At 43.9% G+C, this 25421-nt stretch overlaps 1 protein-coding gene and 1 long non-coding RNA gene across 2 annotated transcripts in view; one reads left to right on the top strand and one right to left on the bottom strand.

Moving 5' to 3' along the window:
• The first annotated feature begins 5141 nt into the window (after positions 1-5141).
• On the top strand, positions 5142-12870 carry LOC144365151 (uncharacterized). Its single transcript, XR_013423381.1, has 3 exons — positions 5142-5274; positions 9505-11837; positions 12436-12870. It is a non-coding gene; the product is annotated as an uncharacterized LOC144365151 (long non-coding RNA).
• A 6192-nt stretch (positions 12871-19062) lies between these two features.
• Cysltr2 (cysteinyl leukotriene receptor 2) overlaps positions 19063-25421 on the bottom strand; it is a 38030-nt gene continuing 31671 nt past the window's right edge. Inside the window, exon 2 of the mRNA XM_040281533.2 lies at positions 19063-24852. Within this exon, the coding sequence (XP_040137467.2) occupies positions 23820-24852 (1033 nt within the window). The 3' untranslated portion in view covers positions 19063-23819. The remainder of the gene's footprint in view (positions 24853-25421) is intronic.

The following is a 25421-nucleotide window of genomic DNA, read 5'->3' as shown; positions in this document are numbered from 1 at the left end:
CTGTGATACCTACCTGTCATCCTAGCTCCTCTCCTGACCTGAACTCTGATGTCTCCATGCCCCAATCTTTTGGGGGTCCTGTTTTAGTGGACAGAGGCTCTGAAGCCAAGACCTGTTTCTCAACTTAGGAATTTATGAAGAGAACATATAGTGTTCTGATTTGAAAAATGGCTGACCCTACATGCACTAATAAGAACAGTATCTGGACATGTCAGTGTGGTGACCCGTCGGGACTCTGGTGTCCAACTCCCATTTCTCCTCACTGAGGACCAGGGAATTGCCCCAGTGTGGTGCAGGCCCAAAGCATAATGTTTGTCCACCACATTCTGGGGACCCTCTTGTGTCTGGTGTTAGATTTTCCTTCAGAGCTTCTGCTGGGCTTCTTATCTCCACACTGGGAATGCTGACTTCTTAATCTTAACCTATGCAGGTGCTTAAAGTGCAGTTTTTAAGTCCTGTGTTGTTATCAAATTGATTTTTGCAAAAGACGTTGCTTCCCTCACCAATGCTCAGTGAATGCCAGTTGCTGGCTCCTCAGCCTGATGGATATGGTGCCCACTTGCTCCAACCCTTAGCATTTCCTGTTTAAGTGATTCCATGAGTGTTAATCACTTCATATTCCATCTTCTGTGGTTCCATTAGGGTCTGTATAACTTTGGATCTGATGTCAGAAAAAGAACAAAACACGGTAAACCCACTTGCTCCTAGACAATGTCTATTGTTCAGGCACATAAGTGACTGGTCCTATCCTGAGCTCTGGGACAGTGCTAGGTAAGTTAGCACATATGTATGCATGGCATGGTGTATGGCATGGTCTCTGTTCCCAGGGAACTTATAATAAGGTGCTGGGTATAGAAATGGAAATGGAGAAAGTAAACCTGGTGGTTGTTTGCAGTGAGACAATGTGTTGTCTCCTTAAACAGGTTACGGTTGAGGTCTGGTGAGATGGCCAGCAAGAGAAAAGTGAAAACAGCCCACAGGTTGCTGGAGACCTGAGACAGACCAGGACTGAGCTCCAGGCTGTGAACATGGTCTGGGTGTCATCTGCATGGAGTGGGTAACTGAAGTTATGACGGCTTTTCCGGAGGTTGTGTGTGTCTGCATGAGATCTAAGCAGTGGGGAAGACGGCAGGGGACACCAAGGCCTAGGAGAGCTTAAGGAGAATTGAAGGAGCAGGGCTGACAGGCCGAGGGTGCGGGGAGTTGAGAACAGGCCAGGGCTCTGATCATGAAGGTGGCCTCCCAGCACGCCCTGCTGGGCCCTTAGCAGCACCATCTGTAACTCCTCTGTCAACAGTCCCTGGGACCTGCAGCCACACACTGGCTTCCTTCTTGGTGTCGCTGGGCCCGTGGAACAGGAACTGTCCCTACACTGAGCAGAATTGTTTCTTCACACACTGCGGCCTTCCCCTCTCCGGCAGTTTGTTGGCAGAAAGCTCTGGAAACTCTTGCAGAAAATGACAGATGTATTTCTCAGCAAAAGCCCTCTTGAAGACAAGGCGTGTCCTGGTAGTCATTAGTGCCTTAGTCAGAAATGTCACTCTGGGCAGGCAGCGTGAAGGACTCTCTGAACACCTTCCTTGTTTTGTTTTGCAATTCACATTATCCAACCGAATCCCTGTGATACAAGGAAGGAAGCAGAATCCCTGAAAAGGAAAAGAAGTTATCAAAGACACCCTGATCCTAAAGAGCAGGACACTCAGACCCCGGCGTTCGGCTGAGTGGCCGATGCCCCCCTCCCAGGAGAAGCCCACTCATGTTCCTGGACAGCTGAAGTTTCGCTCGCTCCTGGCAGCCCTGGGACCCATCAGCTCTATGGTGTGACTTTCAGAAACACTAAATAGACTGCCAAGGCCCTGAGTCTCTGTTCCACCTCTTCTCTAATAGTTGGGAGTTTTTGTTTTCTATGAACAGGGAACAAGTTATTTTCATTCTACCACCAGAGATGTAGTAAAATGCAAATGCCTGTTCAAAAGGTAGCAGCATTGTCTTAAATTTTCATTAAAGTGAAAGTGACGGATAACCTGACCACATGTAAAGAGCTTGGGCTGAGGAGTCAAATGGAGCTGAGATCCTGGGCTTCTTGGTTCAACTTGTGGAGCCTCGGATTCTTCATCTATAAAATAAGAACTGTGCTGCTTACCTCTAAGGAAAGGCATAAAAATACATGCAAAATGCACAGAAGTTCCTGATACAGTGCCTAGGGTAAGGCCCAGTCATCTTTTAAGATAATAATGAGTCTTTTTATAATTATCACAAATTCTCAATATTTTTGAGCTCCCAAAAGACATAATCTAACAGAAGACACAGCAGATGTTCCTTGGCAACATTTGCTGGCTGATTCCAATATCATCTATTTAATAGCTCCCTGACCTCTGGCGTATTTGCTTAACCTCTGATCTTTACACTTCTTACTTTAAAACCAGGCTGTGGTGACAATCAATCAAGTGAAATAATGCAGGTGGAAGTGCTTTGGAACCTGGGAAAGTTGGTATCCATATTCAGTTTTGGTAGAAACTGACAAGCACAGAGTAAGTATAAAAATAATATTGGTTTATAATTTTAACTTGATTGATCATGGCACTGGTTACAGGTTATAGAGTGTTGGTGGGAGAATCTTGCTTGAGCAAGAAATTGCCCCTTCTGCCCTGTCTCTGTTAGTATGCACGTGTAGAAGACACTAAATTCTAGAGGCACATATAATAATGTCATAAGATAGTCTATGTATCACATAAATCTGGTGATTGGCCTGTCCTTTTGTTTTTTTGTTTTGTTTTGTTTTTAAATATTTATTTCTTAGTTGTACTTGGACACAATACCTTTATTTTTTTATTTTTATGTGGTGCTGAGGGTCGAACCCAGGGCCTCGCCTCAGCGGGCGCTTTACCGCTGAGCCACAACCCCAGCCCTGGCCTTTTGTTTGGAAGCACTTTCTGACAACACTCTCGGGCCATTCAGAAAATAAAAGCTCCTATATATGTTGATGGATAAAAATAAAACATGGCTAATCAGGCCAGGTTCTCCCAGATGGAGCCCGAGGTCACAGTCAGCCCTGGAGGAAGCATTCCCTGTGTTAGGTTCTGAGTGTGAGATGTTTCTAGGCTAATGCAGGAAGACTCAGAGGTGAACTGTCCGGATTGTAAGAGCTGTAACCTACTCAGTCCATCCTAGTTTGAATGGACTAATGGGGTGATCACGGGTGGCTGGAGGAGGTGAGTCACTGGGGGTGTGCCCTGGAAGTGTTCCTCATTCCCGTGGCCACTTCCTTTTTCTCTCTCTCCTCTCTCTCTCTTGCTTCCTGGCCACCATAAGGTGAGCTGCGTTCCTCCACTATGCCCTTCTGCCCTGATGCTCCCGTCTCACCTCAGGCCCAAAGAGACGGAGGGAGTCAGCCAGCCAGGATGGAACCTCTGAAACCATGAGCCAAAATAAACTTTCCTCCTCTAAGTCGTTCTTGTCCGGTATTTTGGTCATGGTGATGAAAAGCTGACTAACATATCCGGAACAGGAGATCTGAAATGGCCAAATCAGCATGAAAACATCCCCAGACACGGGCTTCCTCTAAGGCCACCAGAAAACATACGTGGAAAAGCCATTTGCAAGTTTCCTTGGACAAACGGGTTGTGTTTAGGCTCCACAGAGTGGAAAGCAGCTGTGAAGTTGTCAGCAGGTCAAGGCTGTTTGCAACTGCTTCTGCTCTGGGGTCTGGCAGACCAGACCACCTTCCCAAATCCAAAGGGAAAGGCATGTCTCCAGCATAGAATGTGAGAAACTAATGTGGCTCCATTTTTAAAAAACAAATAAATAAATAACAGCAGCTTCTACCTCAAGGCCTGTCCTAAGGAAGGGGCTGTGACCTTTGTCCTTGGAAAAACCCACAGAGCACTCCTAGTACATACCCACCCTGCTGAGTTGTTTGTCTGTAAATAACAGGAGAGACCTGCAGCGCCAGGTGTCCCTGACTCAGTTAGGCTAGGTGAGGACCCATAGCAACCCCCTTAGCAACCTCCAATCAACATAAGACAGGGAAAATACCTGGGATGCCAGATGGTGGTTGATAACATGTTGGGAAACCATGTGGTTTAGCACGTGCACACCTCATGGCCTAAACCAGTCAGTTCAAACGAACCCCCTTCTTGTACTAGCCAATCACCCCTACCCAACTTGTTCCCACCAGTGAATGTGCTAATCAATGTTAAGAGTTGTTGTTTAATTTTCCCTTGGTATGGGATGATTTGTTGTGTGATGTTGTGACGCATAGAGTATCCCCCCAAAACCTATAAAATCTCACTGGACAAAGACCGGGACTCACTCCCTGGGAATGCTGTGTTGGAAACGGTTGTGAGTCCAGGCTCGAGCTTGCAATAAAGATTCTTGTGTGCTTGCATCGTATTCGGCTCCTGGAGGTCTATTGGGGTCCCATGAATCTGGCATAACAAATGCTGTCTGTCTTCTCCCCGCCATCAGCTCAAGCGCGGTTCTTAGCGTTCATCTGTTTGCCACAAATTCTTGGGCTGTGTTTTACTAGAAAATTCTCTTCCCTCCAGAGAATTTGTTAATGTGGCCTGGCATACAGAGTAGTTTTACTCTAGAGAAGTAAATATAGGCTTTTAGGATGCAAATAAATGCAAGAGGGAAAAACAGATTGTTTTAGGGAGCTATTGGCCAAGTGGATACGCTTAGCAACTATCAAGCTCTTGAAATATGAAAATTAATTAAATTCAATTTGAGGAATGAGAATAACCACTTCAAATAGGATAATGTGATAAATAAACACTTATATAAGGAAAACAATAATTTCAGTGCCACAGGTGTCTCATTTTGAGGATCACTGAAATGTAAAAATCCAAGTTTATGAAGAGAAATGTATTAATGATAATGAATAGCTAATTTCTGGCTCCAATATACTCCATTAAGGGATGGAGACCAAAATCTGCAGAATTTGTCTTTGGTACTTCTCTCTAAGTCTCTGGGTCCAAAATGGAGAACAGGAAGCTGGAATGCTCACATGGCTCCCCCTGGTGCTGACTTCTGGCACTCTGCCTGAGCACAGCTCAGCCTGTTTAGAGCAGCAGATTCCGATTTTCTTTGTGTCCTTCAAGGGACACTGTAGTCCCAGCCCTTCCCAGTAACCAGACATGATACCTCCCACCCACAGGGGCCCTCCCGCCCCCCACTTCAGGAGTCCTCCGTCAGGTCTCTGGCACGAGCTGCTTCCCTCCCACCGTGGACAAAGACAGCAATGACAGGAACTGAACTACCCAGTGACCCAGGGTTAGTCCAAGCCTCTCTACTTCCTCTCAGTCCTGCTCCAGGCCTACTCCAACACTGTCTGTGGCCCAGGTGCTAGTATTCTGTGCCCTTTGACCCTTACAAAAAGCTACTGGCACAATAAGCAAAACAAAGACCACTCGCTTCATTGTACTCAGATAAAACTGGAGACATTAAACATGCTGCTTCATGTCACACACCTTATTAGTGGCTGAACCAGGGTTCAAAAGCAGGGTAGTCAGGCTCCCAATCCTGCTTTCAATATCCCACTCTGTTTCCTCTAAAGAGGAAATGTATTACTCTGTAGATATATATATTAGACATATTACTTTCTCTATTGTACAAAGGAGAAACAAAGGCCTACAGGGGTTAAGTGACCTCACCAAGGGCAAAAGCAGCAGGACTATATTTGAATACAAGTCTCAATCTCACCAAAGCTCATATTCATTCTTTAACCATTGATTTTGTTCAAAGTCAGCAAAAGTGAGGTGCTAAGCAACTCAGAGAGACCCTGTCTCTAAATAAAATACCAAATAGGTCTGGGGATGTGGTTCAGTGGTCAAGTGCCCCTAGTTCAAACCCCAGTACAAAAAAAAAAAAAAAAGGAAGAAAGAGGTATTAAGTATAGAAACCCTGAGTCTGAGCTCATTTTTGCACATGGGCAAAACTGACCTTTGAAAATTTCAGTTTCTTTACCAATAAGGTAAGAATTAGAGTGATATATGTCTCCTGGAGTTGTGAAGACTTAATGGGATAAGGAGGGCACTGACTTAGCACAGCCCCAGCCTGCAGGAATACAATGAAGATGTCCGCCATTGTTCAGCCTCCACTTAACTCCTTTGGCAATGGTAGTCTCTGCATGGCCCAAGGTCAATGACAACAGGGTTCTTCCTTGTGGCCATCACAGCTAATCATACTGGTCAACCTAGTCATGAGTCACCCTTAGCCTCAGAGACCATCTTAAGGCCTTCAATGGCCTTGGCACAGCTTAGCAGGCATCCTTTGCTGCTGCCCCCAAAGCTCCATCTGCTGCCCCCCAAAGCTCCTGCTTCTCACCAGTGGATTTCTCTTCATGTCCTGACCACCTGGGAATGCACTGAGCCCTAGAGGCCTATCCTTCTCTGAGCCTGTATAAGTTTCCTGTGGTTGATGTAACAACCACAATCTTAGTGGCTGAAAATAATGCAAATTTATTCTCACTTCTGGAGGTCAGGAGTCCAATGCTTGTGTCACTGGGCTAAAAACAGGATATTGGAAGGAATGCATTCCTTTTTAGAGATTCTTGGGGAGAATCAATTTCCCTGCCTTTTCTAGCTTCTAGAGGCTGCTTGCATTCTTGGCTCTTGGCCCCCTTCTCCATATTCAAAGCCAAGAGCTTGGCATCTTCAAATCTCTGATGGACTCTGTCCCTTGCTTCTTCTGTCCTAACGTCTCCTTCTCTCTCACAATTCCCAAGGTTACTTAAAAGGAGTTTGTGAATACATTGGCCCCTTAGATAATCCAGAATCACCCCCTCATCTCAAATTTCTAAGTTTAATCATATTTGCAAATCTTTTTTTGGCATGTAAGGTTCTAGAGATTAAGACATGGACATGTGGAGGACCGGGGGAGCACTGTTTTATCTATAGTAGTGCCCCTTCTTTGAAAAAGCTCTGGGCAATCTGCTTCCTGTCCTAGTTACACCTGACTGTGAAGCAGGAGTCATCCTAAGGGACAATCAAAGCAGGTCCTCCAATGTCGGAGAGTCCCTGGGATGAGTCACTGGCTCCATGACTCCATCAGTCTGGAGAGAACTTATCCACCATGCTCCCCATTTCCCCATGGGCATTTAACTGGGCCAAAATGGTGGTGCATGTCCTCCAAGAAGAAAAATCCAGTTTAGCCTTTTCAAAAGTCTTAATGGTGGGAACAAATCATCTTACACTTGTCCAAACCCATAAAATGTAGAACACAAGAATGAATCCTGGTGTAAACTATGGACTTTGGGAGATAATGATGAGTCAGTGGAGGTTCATGAGTTGAAACAAATGTGCCACTCTGTTGTAGGATGATGATAGAAGAATCTGGGGGTAGGTGGGAACTTCCTGTGCTTTCCACTCAGTGTTGCTGTGAACCTAAACCGACTCTTTAAAAAAATAACACTTTCAAAGTCTTTTAAGGGAAGACTGATCCCAGAAACGTTCTTGAAAGGGTTGGGAGCCACTGCACTGAAGTGTTAGCTCCTTGAGAGAAGAGCATAACTTTCTTCCTTCAGCTCTATGTCCTGAGAGTGTCTGCCTGTGGTGGGAGCTGAATGGCTGTGGACTGGGAGGAAACCAGGGTATGGTAAGGAATCTTGCAGCCCAAAGCCATCCGTGGTGGCTGTGACTCCTTTTGCAGTGGGTTGGCTCCTCCCAAAGCCCAGAGGAGAAAGGGGACCTTACGGGAAACCAGCACCTGTCAGCCCTGTGCCAAGTTCTTCTGTAATGTCTCACTTCAAGTTCCTGATATCCCTAGGAGGACAATATTAGCATTTCCACGTTATAACAGACCAGAGCGAGGCTCAGAAGGTTAAGTAACTTGCGGAGCTACGTGGCAGAGTGTGGATGCATCTAGGCTTGTGTGAGTCCCAAAGATCCTGCCAGGCTTCCTCCTCCAATGACAAGAATGGGGAGGGTGGTTATTAGTGTGAAAAATGATGCAGGAAAAAAAATGGAGCTGTAAATCAGGGCCGGGGCCCGGGGAGGGTTAGCTGTTGACGGCGACCTCGTGTTCTGGTATAAAAGCCTGGTTGTGGCCAGAGGGATCCCCAAGCCCTGGTAAGATGCGCCAGGCGCCTGGGGGCTCTCCCCAGGAAGGGGAGCCGCGTCTGAGGCGGCCAGGCTGGACCAACCCGCGGCTGGACAGAGAGGGGCCAGCAGAGGGCGCTGTGCAGAAGCAACGCCCCAATCTTTCCGGGGGACCCAGCGCAGCGCATACTGCAAAGCCCAGAGCTGGTGCCCAGGGCTGAGCCAGGGGTGGAATTATCTCTTTTTGAACTAAATTGTTTCCTTCCCTAGGCCAAGTAACACAGAATATTGTTAAGAGAGCGTTGGAGAGACGTTTGCCTCTTGCAAAATCTCTGGTTACTGTAGTTTTCTCTCTGATTCATGAAACTTCCTTTTGCTACAATGGGTGTTGTTAAGGAAGCTATGCAGAAAAGTGGTTATAGCACAAAAAGAGGACGTGTCCTACCAGAGTTTCGTCTCTCGACAGAGAGGTGGGTATTCTGTGAGCCTCGGTTTTGTCCTCTGTAAGCTGGAGATCACAGGCTGTATTTCACAGAAAGACCAAAGAGAATGAAGACCAAAGAGAATGCACAGAAAGGGCGATTATGTGATCTCAGGCAAAGTAGGTCAGCGATTTACCCTCATTTCGGTGTTAAGACCTCTTTACACTCTTAAAAGTTCTTGAGGAACCAAAGAGTTTCTGTTCATGTAAGTTCTATTGATCAATTTATGCATTAGAAACTAAAATTTATCCTAAAATTCTAATGAAAACATTTATTTAGTTAGCAAAAAAAGTCTATCATATGCTAACAAAAAATGCTTTTAAATTATATTTTCAAAATAAGAGGAATGATGTGCTTTCCATTTTTGCAGTTCTCTTTTTTGGAGGACACCTGGATTTGCGTATCAGTTTCTGCATTATTCAGCCTGTGGTGATATCTCACATCATATAGGCTCTAGAAAACCCCACAAAAGAATGGTACTGAAAAATGCAAATGACCTCTTTCTATATTACATACACATTCTGATCAAAGTGCTAAATAAGCTGTAGTGATAACAAAGTTTCCTGTGGATTTGTGAATGGGCAGTTGAGACTAGGCAGCTGCAGCATCTCATGCCAATTTTCTAGGTGGCAAGTCCAGCATAACACAGTGCGATGATCTAGGAGGCATGTTGGCCTTTGGAGAAAACGTCCAAGATGAGGGTATGAGAGATTTTACTGAGCACGCTGAGAACCTGATGGCAAATTCAGTAATCAACCAAGTGAATCAGACATTACACAGTTGGAACAAGCTTGACATAATGTACGTCAAGGTTTCTCTCCCCATCATACAAAGTCAAGAAGTCTCTCAGAGAGCAGTTGGTGCACCAAACATTTGATTTCCAATTAACATAAACCCTGCCATCCAATGACTTTCCCATTGCTTCATTTCTTTCCTGCTTTTGATGATGAGCTGCATTTATTGTGCTTCCGTTTTCTCCCCAGCAGGCACCTGAGCCTGATGAATCTTGTGTTAAGGAACCAGTGCATCCTGCTGAGACCTGTGTATCTGCTGTGAGGCTGAATCACCCTGAGTCTGTCCAGCACGACTGTGGTACGCAGGTGGCGCAGGGCTTCCCCAGGTCCCCTACAGAAGGGTAAATGCAGCCCGCAGAGCCTGTCCTCCTCCTGCTCCTACTGCTCCTCCCGGGCCATTGCCTGTTACAGAGCCCCCTCTGCTTGGTTCCTCGACCTCCCCCAGGCCTCTTTCTAACCACTCATTTCTCCTCTGCTTCCCTCTGCCCACCGGCCTGAATCCTCTCTGCCGCCTGACTGTTCTCTCCCTGCCTAACCCCATCTCTTTACTGAGGCCTTGCTTCTTGCCATCCGGCTCCTCCTGTAGTTTGTCATGTGCCAGGGCCATGCTGGGCACATGCTAATTTGCATATAATTAAGATGTGATCTACAAAGTAAGTAGAATTACACCTACTTTTTTTTGAGGGGTGAGGTTACCAGGGCTTGAACCCTGGTATGCTGTACCACAGAGTCACATCCCCAGCCCCTTTCATTTTTTATTTTGAGACAGGGTCTCAGTAAGTTGCTTAGGAACTCACTAAATTGCCGAGGCTGCCCTCGAATTTGCAATCCCCTTGCCTCAGCCTCCTGAGTTACTGGGATTACAAGCACACACCACCACGCCAGATCCCACTTTTCTTTTTCAAACAAGAAAAATAAGGTCCAAAGGAATTAAATACCATGCCCAGGTTCCCCTACCTTGTGACCCCCATGGCTGCCTGACTTTCTACCTCATCACTGATGCGTCTGTAAAATAGCTTCTTCAGTTGATGCTGTCTCCATTCATTTGCTTTCCAACGTGCTGCCTTGGCTAGGTCTCAGCCCCCAGGGCACACACCTACAATGTACTCTTCAAATGCAGCTGCCCATGAACTGAGTACCTGACGAACTGCCATGCACTGGGGACAGAGCAGTAAACAAGCCTGTATCTCACCAAGCTTTCCATCGCTTCCTTTCTGCACTGCCATTGGGCTCCTTCCGGAGATTGTGCTTCATCTGTGGTCTTCTGCTCAATCCCAGAAACACTTTAATCTTGGGCAGATATGGCCCAGGCAGTTTTCTTTATGCTTTGTCTTTGGCCCACCTCTCCTCTTCAAGGCCACTCCCCTGCCCTTTCTTACTTTGCTCTGAGCCTTTAAGATGTTAGCAGGCTCAGAGCCTCTCCGTTCTTTCTCACGCACACTATCTGTAGATTACCTGAGAAGTGATTCCAGGGAAGCTGGCGCCTCTCCTATACAGCAGTCCTGTCCCTCCCTGGCTGTCTGAAGCGAGAACTGGATGGCTGGAGAAGCTGCAGGCCAATGCACCTCTGGACTCTACCTGGAAGTCTAGGGCCCACTGAGGATAGGGCTCTCAGGCCAGAGGCTACCCAGGGCAGGACCTGAGTAAGGAAGAGCCAAGTCGGGGAGGAGAAATTGAGGTTAAGTGCCCTATGCACTCACAGTCATTCATTCAGTTTATTCAAAATATTTATTCGCCTTCTTGTCTGAGGGACGAGAAGGGATAGGATGTAGCAACTAACGAGCCTGCCTTTGTAGAGTTTGCAATCCATTGTGGGAAAATAAACATTGTGAACCATAAACAAGTATATACAGTGGCATCAGAGGGTGGTCCAGGTTATAAAGGGAAAGGAAGCTGTGGGTAGAGTTTGGTGGAGGCATAGTCAGAGAAGAACTTTCTGGAAGGGGTGGTGTTTAAGTAAAGCACTGAGTGCAGAAAGGTGAATATCCAGGCAGAGGAAATAGCTCTTGTAAAGTCCCTGGGGTGGGAGCGTGCTCCTTGGTTTTGAGTGGAAGCAGAAAACCAGCACTGCTGGAGGGAAGGACAGGGATGGGAGGGGAGGGGGCAGTCCCCTGGGGGTTTGTGAGACACTGTTAACTGTTAGGATTTGAATCCAGGACTTCTGATTCCAAATGGAAGCTCTTATCATTGCACCAGGCCATGCAATGATAAGAACCATCAGAAGAGAGAGTTCCGTTTTGAAGGTGGGCAAAGACGATGATTTGGTCCTCTTGGATGTTTATACTCGCTTCAGTTTACTTGTAAACTGACAAGCAAAGCAAAGGCTATGCTGGATATCAAGAACACCGGGACAAAGTCCCTAACCCCTCGCTTATGATCTGCCGGGTGGTGTTCGACGTTCTAAGTCAGTGCCACCCATGAGGGGTGAGGAATCTGCCACCAAGAGGATCCCAGAACCACTGGACTGAGGATGGTCATCATTATAGTTTGGATCTTGAATAGTTTGTCTCTGGATATTGAAGGTGAGGCTCCCAGGGGTGCTGTTGGGAGGTAGTGGAAACTTGAGAAGATAGAGCCTAGTGGAAGGAAGTTAGGTCATAGGGGAATCCTGGGATCTGGCCCCTTCCTGTCTCTCTGGTTTGCTTACGAGCCACCATGAGGTGATCAGGCCTCCTGCCCCACGCACTCCCACTACCATGAGGTACTGTGCTGTTGCAGGCCCAGAGCATCGTGACCAAGTGACCAAAACCTCTAAAACCATGAGCTAAAATAAGCCCTTTGTCTTATAAGTTGATTGTCTCAGGTATTTTGTCACAGCCACAGAAAGCCAATCAATACAGTCCTGCTGCCATCAAGGGATCTGCCTCCAATGTATTGCTGTACCCTGTTATAGACTTAAGTGTGTCTCCCAAATTCATATTTTGCAGCCTAACTTCCAACGCAACTGTATTTGGAGACAGAGACATTAGCGAAGTGATTAAGGTTAAATGAAATCCTCAGGGCAAAGCCCTAATCCTAGAGCACTGAGGTCATTATTAGAAGAGGGAGAAACACCAGAGACTGTTCGTCCCCCCCCCCCCCTCTCTCTCTCTCTCTCTCTCTCTCTCTCAATGCCCGCAGAGGAAAGGCCACATGAGGACACAGTGAGAAGATGCCAGCTCCAAGCCAGGCTGAGGCCTCACCAGCACCTTGATCTTGGATGTCCAGCCACCAACGTTGTGGGAAAATAAATGTCTGTTGTGGAAACCACCCAGACTGCGGAGTTTCATGGTGGCCACCTAGGAAGAGTGATCCCCACGCCAATGAATCACTTCTGTCTTCTGTTTCTTCTCGCATTGCTGGCCTCTAGCAAGCCTGGCCCTGGCCCACCTCCTCCTCTAACTGGGAAGGAAGGTTCCCTTTGACTTCAGGGTGAACACTTGTGTTTTCCGATGGATTGAGGAAAATCAAGATGCCTGAAATTGTTTATGTCTCTATTCTTTGTCTAAAACGTGGAAAAAATAATGCCCTTGCTTTGAGGGAAGCTCCAAATATAAAATTCAATTCAGCAAACAATCGCTGACATCATCCTTGCATAGTCCATTGTGCCAGGAAGGATATAAAGAGAGATTTTTCTCCATAATAGTCTATGGGTATGAGATGGTTGTGATGGCATGTGGGGAATTTGGCATTTTAAAACAAGGAGTTTTTCCACAATAGTAGCAATCTTGTTACTCAATGAAAATGTACTGATTTTTTTTTTATTAGTCACATTACCCTGAGTATTATCTCTTAGAGTGTTAAAACACTTATGAAACAATAATATATTTGTGACTATAGGTGAATGTTTGGAAGGGTTAGATTAGGATTGCAATCTTGACTTAGGGAAATTTGCTGTATTAATTTATGCATTTTGATTTATTGGTTATGTGAGTAGTTTGAGAGCATTTTTTAATGTTCAGAGAAATGCTGAGCATTGAGGAAGTGCATGCATAAGTTATTACTCACAATGCATTACCAAAAAATGGCGGGAAAGGTAAGGGTTGAGAGTGCAGATTAGGGGGATACAAAGACCCTGGGGCAGCTGGCAGATGTGTGAGAGATCATGACAAAGAGATTGGAAGAAATGTTTTGATATATTTAAGAAAACAATTCCTCTTAGTCATTTTCATGAAGGGATGTAATATGATATTCTAATTGGTGTCAATCACGCTGGTTTCCAGGCTGTATGTCTTTAAATGTGATCCTGTGGTTTGACTGAACCCACTGACTGACTTAACACAGGCTCCAGAAGTAGATGTGCAAGGAAAACAGACAGAGCTATTAAAATGAAGCAGCTTTCTCTGTAGTACTATCCAAATAGACCCAAAGGCTTTCTTTCTGGAAACCTGCATTGTGAGTTGAGAAATACTTCCCTCTCATCTACAACTGACCCCACAGAAGACAGTCAGACAGACAGACAGACAGGGTTATTTTTTTGGTTCCCTATCATATTTCTCTCTTGCTTTTGCATTCTTTTATATTGTTGTGAGGAGGGGAGTCCCGGGGATTGAACCCAGGGGCACTTGACCACTGAGTCACATCCCCAAACCTGTTTTGTATTTTATTTAGAGATAGGGCCCCACAGAGTTGCTTAGCGCCTTGCTTTTGCTGAGGCTGGCTTTGAACTCGCCATCCTCCTGCCTCAGCCTCCCGAGCTGCTGGGATTACAGACATGTGTTACTGTGCTCAGCTTCTTTCTCAATCTTCTAGCAATACTTCTGAACCTCTGTTTCCTCTTACTAAAATAAGCAAGATTTGCTGAGTGCCTACTCTGTGCCCTTGACTTTACTGGTTGCTTTTACGTATGTTTTTTGTAATATTAATCTTCATAACACGATGAAGCAGATTTTCAGGTTTGGGGAATGAAAAATGGAGGCTGGAGACATTGCCACTCCTGCCTGAGAACTGTGGAGCCAGAGGTCAGAGGCGGGTCTCCCAAACAGGGAGCCTCTGGTCTCCTGCCACATATTAAACAGCTTCCAGAACCCTTCACCTTTTTTATTTCGTGTGACCCACAGCTTGATCCTCCCAATTCTATGGATCTCTGGTTCTTAAAGATTCATGGAAAAATGAAAGCAAACCAACACAAAATAAAACTCCAACCTTGGATTTAAGGTGATGGATTTCAGACAAGCCCAAAGACAATCCCAATAGTTGGGACTGAGTTCAACCAAGTTTGTACTTAAAATTCCTAGCACACAGCCTCAATAGTCCAACCTTCCTCTTTTGAGATTATGGCTTTCTTCTCATATTTCTGGAACTTGAATCAATATATTGATGTAAGAAGCTGTTTATAGATGTCTGCGTTTGAGAGAAGGTTAAGGAGACCCAGGGTGTTCTGAGTCATTACGGGTTTGGCTTCCCTGACATCACTCCTTACGCAGAGAGGATGAAAGTCATTTGTTCCAGGAGCCCCAAGGGGCCACCTGGAGAAGTTCCAACAGTCCTGCTTCTCCCTCCTTAGGAGGGTGAATGCCGACTTCTGAGCTCCCTTTTGCCCAGGTCCTGCGTTGTATTCAGCAGAATCACTGCAGTCTCTTCAGCAGGAATGTTAAGCATGTGCTATTTTCAGACCACTCAAAATAACAGAATTAAAATGCAAAGAACAAATAAATTAGGGAAGGATTCTAAACACAAATTAATTATTTGCCTTAAGTAAAGGTTCACTGGCAACTTCATTGGTTTGGCAAGCTTCCCACGGTCGTTTACAATGTAATTTGAGTGAGTAATAAGAAACCCTACGTATACAAAATATCCAGTAGCATGTGATTTAATAGCTGGTATTTCTATAGGGTTTTATCAGTGTTTTTCATAATGTATTTTGTCCTCTTGACTATTTTGAAAAGTGGGGCAAGTATTGTTATGCCCATGTTACAGACGCAAACGCTAAGGCAGAGAGCAAAGCCTCTGTGTTCAAGGTTACGTACCTGGGAAATGTCATAGGTTAGGCTAGCTGTCCATTCATTTGACCCCTTGTCAAAACACTTGTCCCTTGTAAGCAACTGTGTTTGGGGTTTATACTTTTTCTTGAAAGTACTCAGGTATTTATAAACTATTTTAAAGCATATTAAATTTGAAATGGAGGATCATGTATTAAAAATAATTTTGCTTTCAAAGAGCGTAGTTGGAGATCTGTTAAGTTTCTGAAAGATCCCACCTGAGTCACCAGTGAAACTTTTTGCATTTGTCAGGATTCTCCTGAGAAACACAGCCAATAGGATAAATGTATATGCATATCTACATCTGTATCTAATTATGTCTGAAGAAATTTATTGCAAGGAACTAACCCATATGATGTGGGAGGCTGAGTAGTCCCATGATCTACTGTCTGCTATCTGGAGACCAGGAGAGCCCCTGGCATAGTTTTAATGAAAGTCCACAGACCTGAGAACCAGGAACATCAAAGGTATGTTTCAATCTAAGGGCAGAACACAGTGTCCCAGCTCAAGTCATTAGGTAGAAACCAGAAGCCTTTCTTCCTTTGGCTTTTTTGTTCTGTTCAGGTCCTCATCGGATTGCATGGTGCCCAGTCTTCACTGGGGAGGGCCATAAGCTTTGCCCAGCCACTGATTAAAATGCCAATATCTTCCAGAAGCACCCTCACAGACACACCGGAAATAACATTTCACCAGATACCTTCACTGGGTCCAAGGCCCAGTCAAATGGACACACAAAACACACAAAAAAAGTAACCATCTCACTTTTTCAAAAACAGATGGTCAGGCCAGACCATAAATTTATTCAATGAGAATTTCCAGGTGTAGGTTTTGTTGTTGTTTTTTCAACCCAAACCGGAAAGCCCAGATGCCGCCAACTCGAGTCACTCTGAGGACTGGGAAGAGAGTCACAGCTTTTCAAAGAGGATGCCTTCTGTGCTGAGAGCTATAAGTCATTTCCTTGCAGGCAAACTCAATAAATTTAACTTGTGTTCTTCCTCCCTAGCACAGCAGAAGAGAGAATGAGTCATACACCACTGAAGATAATCAAGAATCAATTCTGTTTCACCTTAGGACATGGTTCAGTCTCCATATTAAAAGTCAATGTGTTCCTTCCAGAGTAATGCTCTTCATAAACAGCTCTCAAGTCTCCTTGGATCCTCGTTGACTCCTGACTGCAACATGCCCCTTAGCATGACATTTCGACCCTCCATGACCCGACCCTGTTCTTACCACCTCTGTGAGCTCTTCCTCTTCCTCCAAGAACCTGTACCCCACCGGTCCACAGCCACATGATCACAATTGCCAAAAAGCACTCGATTTCATTTAGGACTTCATCCATGTCCCTCAACTGTAATGCCTTTCTATTTTCCTTTCCTCAATCTCTATTTGCTAATTCTCACACTTTCTTTAAGGGTTAAGCTAAATAAAATTATGCATTGCTTAACAACAGGATGCATTCTGGGAAGGGCATCATTAGGTGATCTCATAGTTGTGCAAATGTCCTGGAGAACACACACACAAATTAAAATGGCTACAGCGTCACTAGGCAATATAATCTTAGGGGACCGTCCTCATATAGATGTAGTCTGTCACTGAGACATGGGAGAATTTATAGCCAGAAATCATACTTCCGATGTGGTATTTTTTTTTTTTAAAGAGAGAGTGAGAGAGGAGAGAGAGAGAGAGAGAAAAAAAAATTTTAATATTTATTTTTTAGTTCTCGGCGGACACAACATCTTTGTTGGTATGTGGTGCTGAGGATCAAACCCAGGCTGCACGCATGCCAGGCGAGCACGCTACCGCTTGAGCCACATCCCCAGCCCCCCGATGTGGTATTTTTTTAAAAAACAAGTGTGGAATCTGATTTACTGTGGTCCCAGGATCACATTCCGATGCATCCCAAAACACCAAAAACATGGTAGGTATAAATGCAAAACTTCTCTCAAAGAAAGTCGAGATAAGCCTTGAAAATCCTCACGAAGAAAGTTCCAAAGAACAGGGACCCATAGTTCAAAAATCACAAAACATACCACACATCACCATGGGTAAAGACGGCGAAATGATAGATGGTAGAATCAGACCATTAGAGACTTCATGGTGGAATTATTAGATCCAGAGTATAAAATAAGCACATTTATGAGATTATAGGCCCAGGCCTATAATCCCAGTGACTTGGGAGGCTGAGACGGAAGGACTATAAATTTGAGGTCAACCTCAGCAACCTAGCAAGACCCTCAGCAACTTAGGGAGACCCTGTCTTAAAAAAATAAAAAGCATCGAGGATATAACTCTGTGACAAAGCACCCCTGGGTTCAATCCCCAGGGACAAAAATTAATTAGTTAGACATTCATTTCTAAAAATGAAAAGTCAAATGCAATCATCTCTCCTTATCCTTGGGGAATTGGTTCCAGAACTCGACACCAACCCTAAAATCTGTGAATGTTCAAATCCCTTGTGTAAAATAGGGTAGTTATTTGCATATACCTACACAATTCTTCCCATGTATTTCAAATCATCTTTGGATCATTTACGACACCTAATGCAATGTAAATGCTATATAAATAGCTGTTATACTGTATTGTTTAGAGAATAACAAGAAGAAACCTATATGTATTTATCACAGACACTTTTTTCAAATATTTTCCATCAGCGGTTGGTTGAATCCATGGATGCAGAACCTGCAGATAGAGAGATAACTGTAATAAAAATTTAAAAATGCAAAATAGAAATGAAAAAAGAAATGGATTTACACTGAATTAGTCACAACTGAATCCAAATTAGGTTAATAAAAGAGAAACCTATACCTCAACATATCTTGGTACTACTTCACAACACAAAAGACAGAGAGAAGAGCCTAATGACAATCAGGAAAAAACAAAACAAAACTCATCTGTGAGGCAGTATCATGTGACAGTTTAGTGCGGTGGATAAGAGTGTAAGGGTGAAGGGTAGTTGGTAGGAACCTGAGCTCTGGAACATACTGGCTAGGTTTCAATACTAGTTCTATGAACTGCAAGTACGATTTGGCAAGTTACTGCAAGTTACCTCTCTATGACTCAGTATCCTTCTCTCTAAAAGATAATCAATAATATTTTCCATTCATTTTATTATCTGAAAATGCACACACACTTTTGGGAAGAGACCTAACATTAGTAAATAGCCTTTGCTATTCCAGGAATGACAGCAACAAGCTGCAGAGGAGAGTGACCCTGGCTAGCAATCTGGAATTCTGAATTTACACGTATATTTATCCTTATCACTGTTCACTCCTTCTTCTTGCATTTTGGATTGCCCACCTGTTATGAATTTTCTTTTGCCAAGAGTACAAACTTTGTGATTGCCTTTAGTGAGTGAGGGTTTATTTGCAGTTAACTCCTTAAATTTTCTTTCCTTGAAAGTCGCATGAAACCCCTAGGTTTAAACAGGTTAAAAAATCAGACCATCTCAAACACACACACTGTAGGCAGAGGTATGAATTGGTAAAACCAGTTGAGAAAAGAGTAATACCCAGAAAATATAGATCTGGAGAATATTTTATATCATGCATGAGAGACATGTATAAGAATATTCATAGGAGCATCATTCATAATAGCAAAATATGGACAATAACCCAAATCTCCATTAACAGAAGTATGGATAATTAAATTGTGCTAGTCATCTTAGCAGCAGTGCCTTGACTGAAACTCAAAAGATAAAGATGAGTGAGGAAAAAATGGTTTCTATATTATTCCATTTCTAAAAAATGCAAAAATATACAAAGCTAAATAATATTTTCCATGGGATACATTTTTGTGATAAAATGGTAAACAGAAGCAAAAAAATCATTAGCATTAAATTCGGACTGATGTTGATCTCTGAGATCAGGGATATGGAAATGATTATGACTATACTAGTAATATTTTTTTTTCTCATGCCTGGGAGTAAGAACAGAGGTGACAATTTTATTCTTACTTACATATTTTTGTTTGCATGAAATATCTTGTAAATAAAAGATAAGTGGAAACTTCTAGTCAAAATGACTTCATAGAATCATACTTAATTTCAAGAACATTAATTAATATCAAGATGTTAAGCCCCTGTTCCATCAGGCAAATGGGGAATTCAGTCTTATACATTACAAATGTCCCCCAATTTGAAAGTTATACAACAGGTGGATATTCCCTAACTTGCAGGTTATGCAAAACTTGAGGTCCTGCAAGAGTCAGTTCATCAGGGAGACCTCTCTGGTCACCAGCCACAGTTCCACACCCGTCCACAGAGCCATGTTACAGGTTATCTTTATGTCCAGTACACCCCACTGTGTCTACCCCACAGTTAGGATGCAGAGGCTTAGGGGTTGGGGTCTAGAGGCTCCTGGGCTTGGAATTCAGTCTCCTCAGCTCATCATCCAACTAACCTTTCACAGGCCTTTCTAGTTCCCCATGTAAATCAGCCTCTATTTTGGGGTTGTGCTTCTTTCATCTCTCAGTGGATCCTTATGCCGGTGCTATTATTATTAATTTAATTATTATTATTAATTAAATTATTAATTTTAATTATTAGAGTGTCAAAATATATATCAACATTGTAATAAGCTCTTTGTCATTGTATTTCTCCTTGTGGCTTTATTTAGCCCTAAATAGCTGCCCCATCTATTGTGGAAGAAAAGACTTGAAATGAAGCTCTCTCATCTCCAGATGCCTTGGGCTACCCCCACCTCCCCATTCTCCCCTGCTGGGTCTCTATTTTCAAACTCTTCTCCAAAAAGAAAAGTGAGCTGGGTAGCCGTGGTGCATGCCAGTAATCCCAGTGACTTGGGAGGCTGAGGCAGGAGGATCACAAGTACAAAGCCAGCCTCAGCAATTTAGCAAGGCAGGCCCTAAGTAATTCAGAGAGACCCTGTCTCAACTGTCTCAAAATAAAATTCAAAAAAGGGCTCAAGAGGTGGCATAGTTTAAGTTCCCCTGAGTTCAACCCCTGGTACCAAAAAAAAAAAAAAAAAAGAAAAGAAAACTGAATTCTTTAAAGAAAGCCATCATCTTTGCCAATCTCCTTTCCTAACCCATTTTTGGCCAGTATGACATCATCTCTACTTGAGAATAAATTGTAATGATGAAATCTACAACAGAGAATTGTTCATTTAACATAGTTACAGAATATAACTGGCACTTGCTTCTTAGCTCCCCATTGAAAAAGCACCCTTCCAGAATCATAATTCTGCCAAAGTTTGCTCAACAGAACTCCTTTCTCCCAGTTGAGCAATTTGTAGGTTTGCTTGAGGAGATATTGAATCCCTCAAACAAAAAGAGCTGGAATCTCTTGGCCTTTACTTTCTTAAATAAAGACTGCTGGATTTTTTTTCCTTTCCCAGGGGTGACATTTTTTTTTTTTTTTAACCAAATCAGAGGCTTCTCTTTGGTTGGAAAGAGGAAAAGTCTTGGGGAGAGGGAAAAATAATTCACTAAGCCTCTCTCCCTCTCTCTTTTCTCATATCAATGTTCTTATTCCTTAAAAAAAATTAAGAATTCACTTGAATTTTAAAATTAATTTAACTTAATTTTTATTTTATTTTATTTCAGCAACACACATTCACAGACAGTTCAACAGTTCTGAGAAGGGAAATCTAAAATCCCCACCTCACTCTCCCACACCCAGCTTCTATCCAGAGCTAGTCTCTGTCCATTCTTCTTGCTGCTGTTTCTGGTATTTACCTCCTATCGCTAAATAACATACTGTACAGCTGTTTATTATTTCTCAACTTCAGCTGGGATGCTTTTTCTCTGATGAAAGATGGGAACTCAGGTTTCTTACACCCGTCTCTCACACATGCACATCATCTCCCCTATTTCCTGAAAAAAAAATGACATCACAGTATTTCTGTAGGTATATTACTCACTTTGTAAATATTATTCACAGCTGAGCCATGTAGTGTACTGTGGATATTTTCCTTCTTTGATCAAGTTTCTTTTTCACTGCAATTGTGTACAATGAGTCAAAATGCATTTTGCTATCATATATACTTACTAATTAAAATAAATTAAGAAAAGAAAAGAAAAAAAGAAACATTGCTCACTACAAGATCACAAAAATTTACACTTACATCCCCTTGTAAGAATCTTGGGTTGATTTTTCATCAATTTTGAATGGGTTTTTGTTTACGGTGTGAGGTGAGGGTTCCAATAAATTCTTGAGCCTGTTCATATGGACATCCAGTTGTTCCAGTGTTATTTGTTATATATATATAAAATTCAGAATTAAGATAAAGTGAAAATATTTTCTTGCTAAAGAAAAAAAATAGAGAATTCATCATTTAATTAAGCTGTGTTAAAAAAAAAACTATTGAAGAAAGATCTTTAGGCAAAAAGATAAGATCCCAGATGAATCTCAGAGATGCAGAGTAGAACAAAAAATAATGAAACTTGCAAATAGATGAATAAATTAAATGAAATTTAACCATAATTAATGCAAGGATGATAAAAAAAAGTTGAGGTCCTTCATTCTGAAAAGGCCTCTATCTATTCTCTCATTTATTTGCTGGTGTCTTTCACACGAGGGCCTTTTCCTCAAGTGTGCAGTGGTCACTGATGGCCGTTCATAATGATGTCAAAACAGGTTGATTTGATGCTCTTGTGAGTGAAAGGGATTCACTGCATTGTAGGCTCTGAAGTCAGGTAGGAAACAAAGCAGGTGTCTAGCTTTGAGGCTAGAGGATTCCCAACCTCTGTCAGCCTTCTTTCTAGGATTGTGCAGTTTCCTGTAGGCAGAAGCCCCAGGGTCCTGCCTTGACAGGCATCTGTCTGTCATCATTCTGGTAGCCAAATAAGGGAAGGGCACTGGGTCCTCACTTTAGCATGAAAGCGGTCTTAGTCCCTCCAGAGCCTCAGAACATCACTTCCCTCCAGCCCTCCACCGTGTCAGGGATCAACTCCAAAGAGAAAAATCTTTATTTTCTTGTAAGAATGAGAAGGAGCATATTCCTGGTGGGAGAGGGGAGCTCCTATTCAGCCTTTCAAAAAGTGTCCCTGGAGGTTTGCAAGGGTCCAGTGGGTAGAGTACCCTGTCAGCCCTTCCGCAAGGAGGTTTTTAAACGCTCACTAGCTGTTTAAACTGAGGCACACTTCTCAAAGTCTCTGAGCTCCCATTTCTCCATCTGTGAAATGAAAACTTCTTCGGAGTCGAGACGGGAGGGTTCTGTGGGGTGAATGAATGTGAAGTGCCTGGCACCGTCTGCCTGGCACGGGGAGGGCAGCAGTGCAGTGTCCTTGGTAGTGGTTGTTGGTAGTGGTTGGCAGGATCCTTACCCTGGTTTCTGTGGACAGAAAGGATCTCCTCCCACGTCCGGTGCTTTTGTTTCCACTCTCTGCTCATGTCCTGCTGAAGCATAAACAGGACTTCAGGGATGCAGCAGCCTTTGCACCTGGCTTTCCACTCCTCCCTTTCCCTGAGTGCCCAATCCAAACCCTCAGCATCACCTCCTTTACTTTGGCTCCCATCCCAGTGGACCCACAGCGGGAGTAGTGATTGCAGTGACATCAGTCCAAACCCAGGTCTCAAAGTAAAACAGACACGTGCCCATGACCCTGCCTTCTCGCCTATTCCATGCCTAATTTCTCCACCCTCTACCCAGTGCCCCGGCTCCCCCTCCTATTCTTCCTGTCCTTCCTAACCCCAGAGCAAGAAAGAGGCAAGGGAAACATTCCTTGTGCCTTCATTGTGCAAGAACCCTTCTCCCAGGGCAAAATGAAATTCCTCTTTCCTCCACTTATCATCAGCTCTCTCTGACCTCAATCCTTCCCCTGCTTCTCTCTCACTGTCCTTGTTTGGGGCCTTGGTAACTGCTTTGTTACAGGGCATCCTTTCTCTTCACAATATCTTAGCCTGAGTCCCTTCCCCCGCCCCCTCTGGTACCCAGGATTGAACCCAGGGATGCTTAACCACTGAGCCACATCCCCAGACCTTTTTCTATTTTATTTAGAGACAGGGTCTGGCTGAGTTGCTAAATGCCTCATTAAGTTACTGAGGCTGGTTTTGAACTCAACAATTCTCCTGCCTCAGCCTCTGGAGCCACTGGGATTACAGGCGTGCACCATCATACCCAGCCTCTGCCTGAATTTTAGGATACACTTCTTCTCTGGGGATGCACTTGTGATGTACTGGGGCCTCTGGTATATTTGTAATGGGCTGTATCTCAAAGATTAATAGGGACGGAGAACTGGATATGCTGGGGAAGTTAGACAATTAAAAATGTAGAAAGCCTGATGGGCCAGAGATCTGGATCCAGAATCTGATGGAAAGCAAGCTCCACTGGGCTTGACATATTCCCCCTAGTCTGAGATTTCAGCATTTAAGACTCTGCTAGGGGGTTTCTCCTCCTACATCATTTAGACTCAGCCACTGAAACTACACCCAATGAAATGTCCTAAGTAGGTCTTATTAACAAAGGTCATGGTTAATAAGACGTGGACATCAACATTTGTCAAGAGTGACGCAATGACAATGTCATCTGGATGCTGAGTGAATGAAGGTGGACACAACGGTATGCGAAGGAGCCTCATCTAAGGACCTTACACCCTCGTGTCCGTTTTCAGCCACGCACAAACAGGAGAGCTGCACTTTGTCGTTGCCCTCTGTAGATGTTCTTTTCTGAACACAGCCCTTAATTTATCCTTGAAATTCTCCCCAGCAAAGTAATAGAGGAAAGGATTGAAGCAGGTGTTGGCTGCCGCCAAGGCCAATGTGATGACCACGGCTTTGTGCAGCCCGTCCCCGCACGCCTTCTCATCCCAGGTGACCAGGTGGAGGGTCCTCAACGAGTGATAAGGCAGGAAACACAGGAGGAAGATGATCAAGGTGATGATGATGGTGATCATAGCCTTCCTGTGAGAAGACCGCAGACCCAGTTCCGAGAGCTTCACCTTCGACAGGACCCGGATGATCAGCAGGTAAGAGATGGTGAGTGTGAAGAACGGCAGCAGGAAGCCCACCACCAAGGCAACGTAGTTCATGATCAGCAGATTGTTAATTTTTTGGGAATCCAGATCCAAGCATGATATGAGCTCGCCCTTTGGCTCGGAGCCTCTCTTCAGCAGCATTCCCGAGGCAATCATGATAAAGAGCCATATGATCCCACAGAGGATCCAAGCCGTCCTGAAGCTGGTGACATGGAGAAGCCGGAAGGGGTGAACGGTGGCTAGGAAACGCACAACGCTGAGCACGGTCAGGAAATAAATGCTGGTGTACATGTTGACGTACAAGGAGTACGACATAATTCTGCAGGCCAGGTCCCCAAATATCCAGTTGGAGCCTCTGAAATAGTAGTCAGCCCTGAAGGGCAGAGTACTTGTGAACAGGAGATCGGAAATGGCCAGGTTGAGCATGAAGACATTCACAGATGAGGATTTCTTATAAGTCTGCAGGAAAACATATATGGACAAGCCATTTCCCAAGGATCCCCAGACAAATATGATTAGGTAGGCGATGGGGTAAAATTGTCCCTTGAAGGTTTCAGTCGTGCAGTTCCCCATGTCCTGGGTTTCATTTGATGCCATTTCTGATGTGGAGCTGGACAGAAGCCAGGACGTGAGTTTTCTCCCCCAGCTGTGTTAAAAAGGAACAGACACAAAAAGTTACTTTAGGCATTTTCTTTTTCCTTCTTGCTCATCGATTACATCTTTCTGGGTTGTAATGAAACAGAGAAATAGTAGATTTTTCTTGAAACTCATATTGAAAAATATTGGTATGTCTTTACAATAGGCTGTATTATATGTCATGATAAGTTTCCTAATGTATAATATAGAGAATAACCATTATTTGGCTGGAGCCTCCAACTTGGGGAACTTTTGGCCTCCTGCTCATGTTGGTATGAGTGCCTTCCTGCGATACTGCAGCCTGAATCCCCTGGACAGCAGATTCCTCATCAGAAATCATGGGAGGCAAAGGGAAATGGCATGGCATTTCTCATGTGCTTAAAAGACCTTCCAGACTAGAATTCTCTATCAAGCAAAAATATCCCTCAGGCATAAAGGGGAGATAAAGACTTCTCAGATGGCGAGAAAACTAAGGTATTTGTTTATTTGTTTGCTTTTTAACCATCAGAATTACACTAAAAGAAAGGGTAAAGTTAGCCCTTTAAACAGGAGAGAATTAAAAAGAAAAATACAACTTAG

Source organism: Ictidomys tridecemlineatus, chromosome 6 (assembly GCF_052094955.1).
Source record: "Ictidomys tridecemlineatus isolate mIctTri1 chromosome 6, mIctTri1.hap1, whole genome shotgun sequence".
Taxonomy (NCBI): domain Eukaryota; kingdom Metazoa; phylum Chordata; class Mammalia; order Rodentia; family Sciuridae; genus Ictidomys; species Ictidomys tridecemlineatus.
Note: the sequence above shows the minus strand (reverse complement) of the source record. Positions and strands in the feature narration are given on the sequence as shown.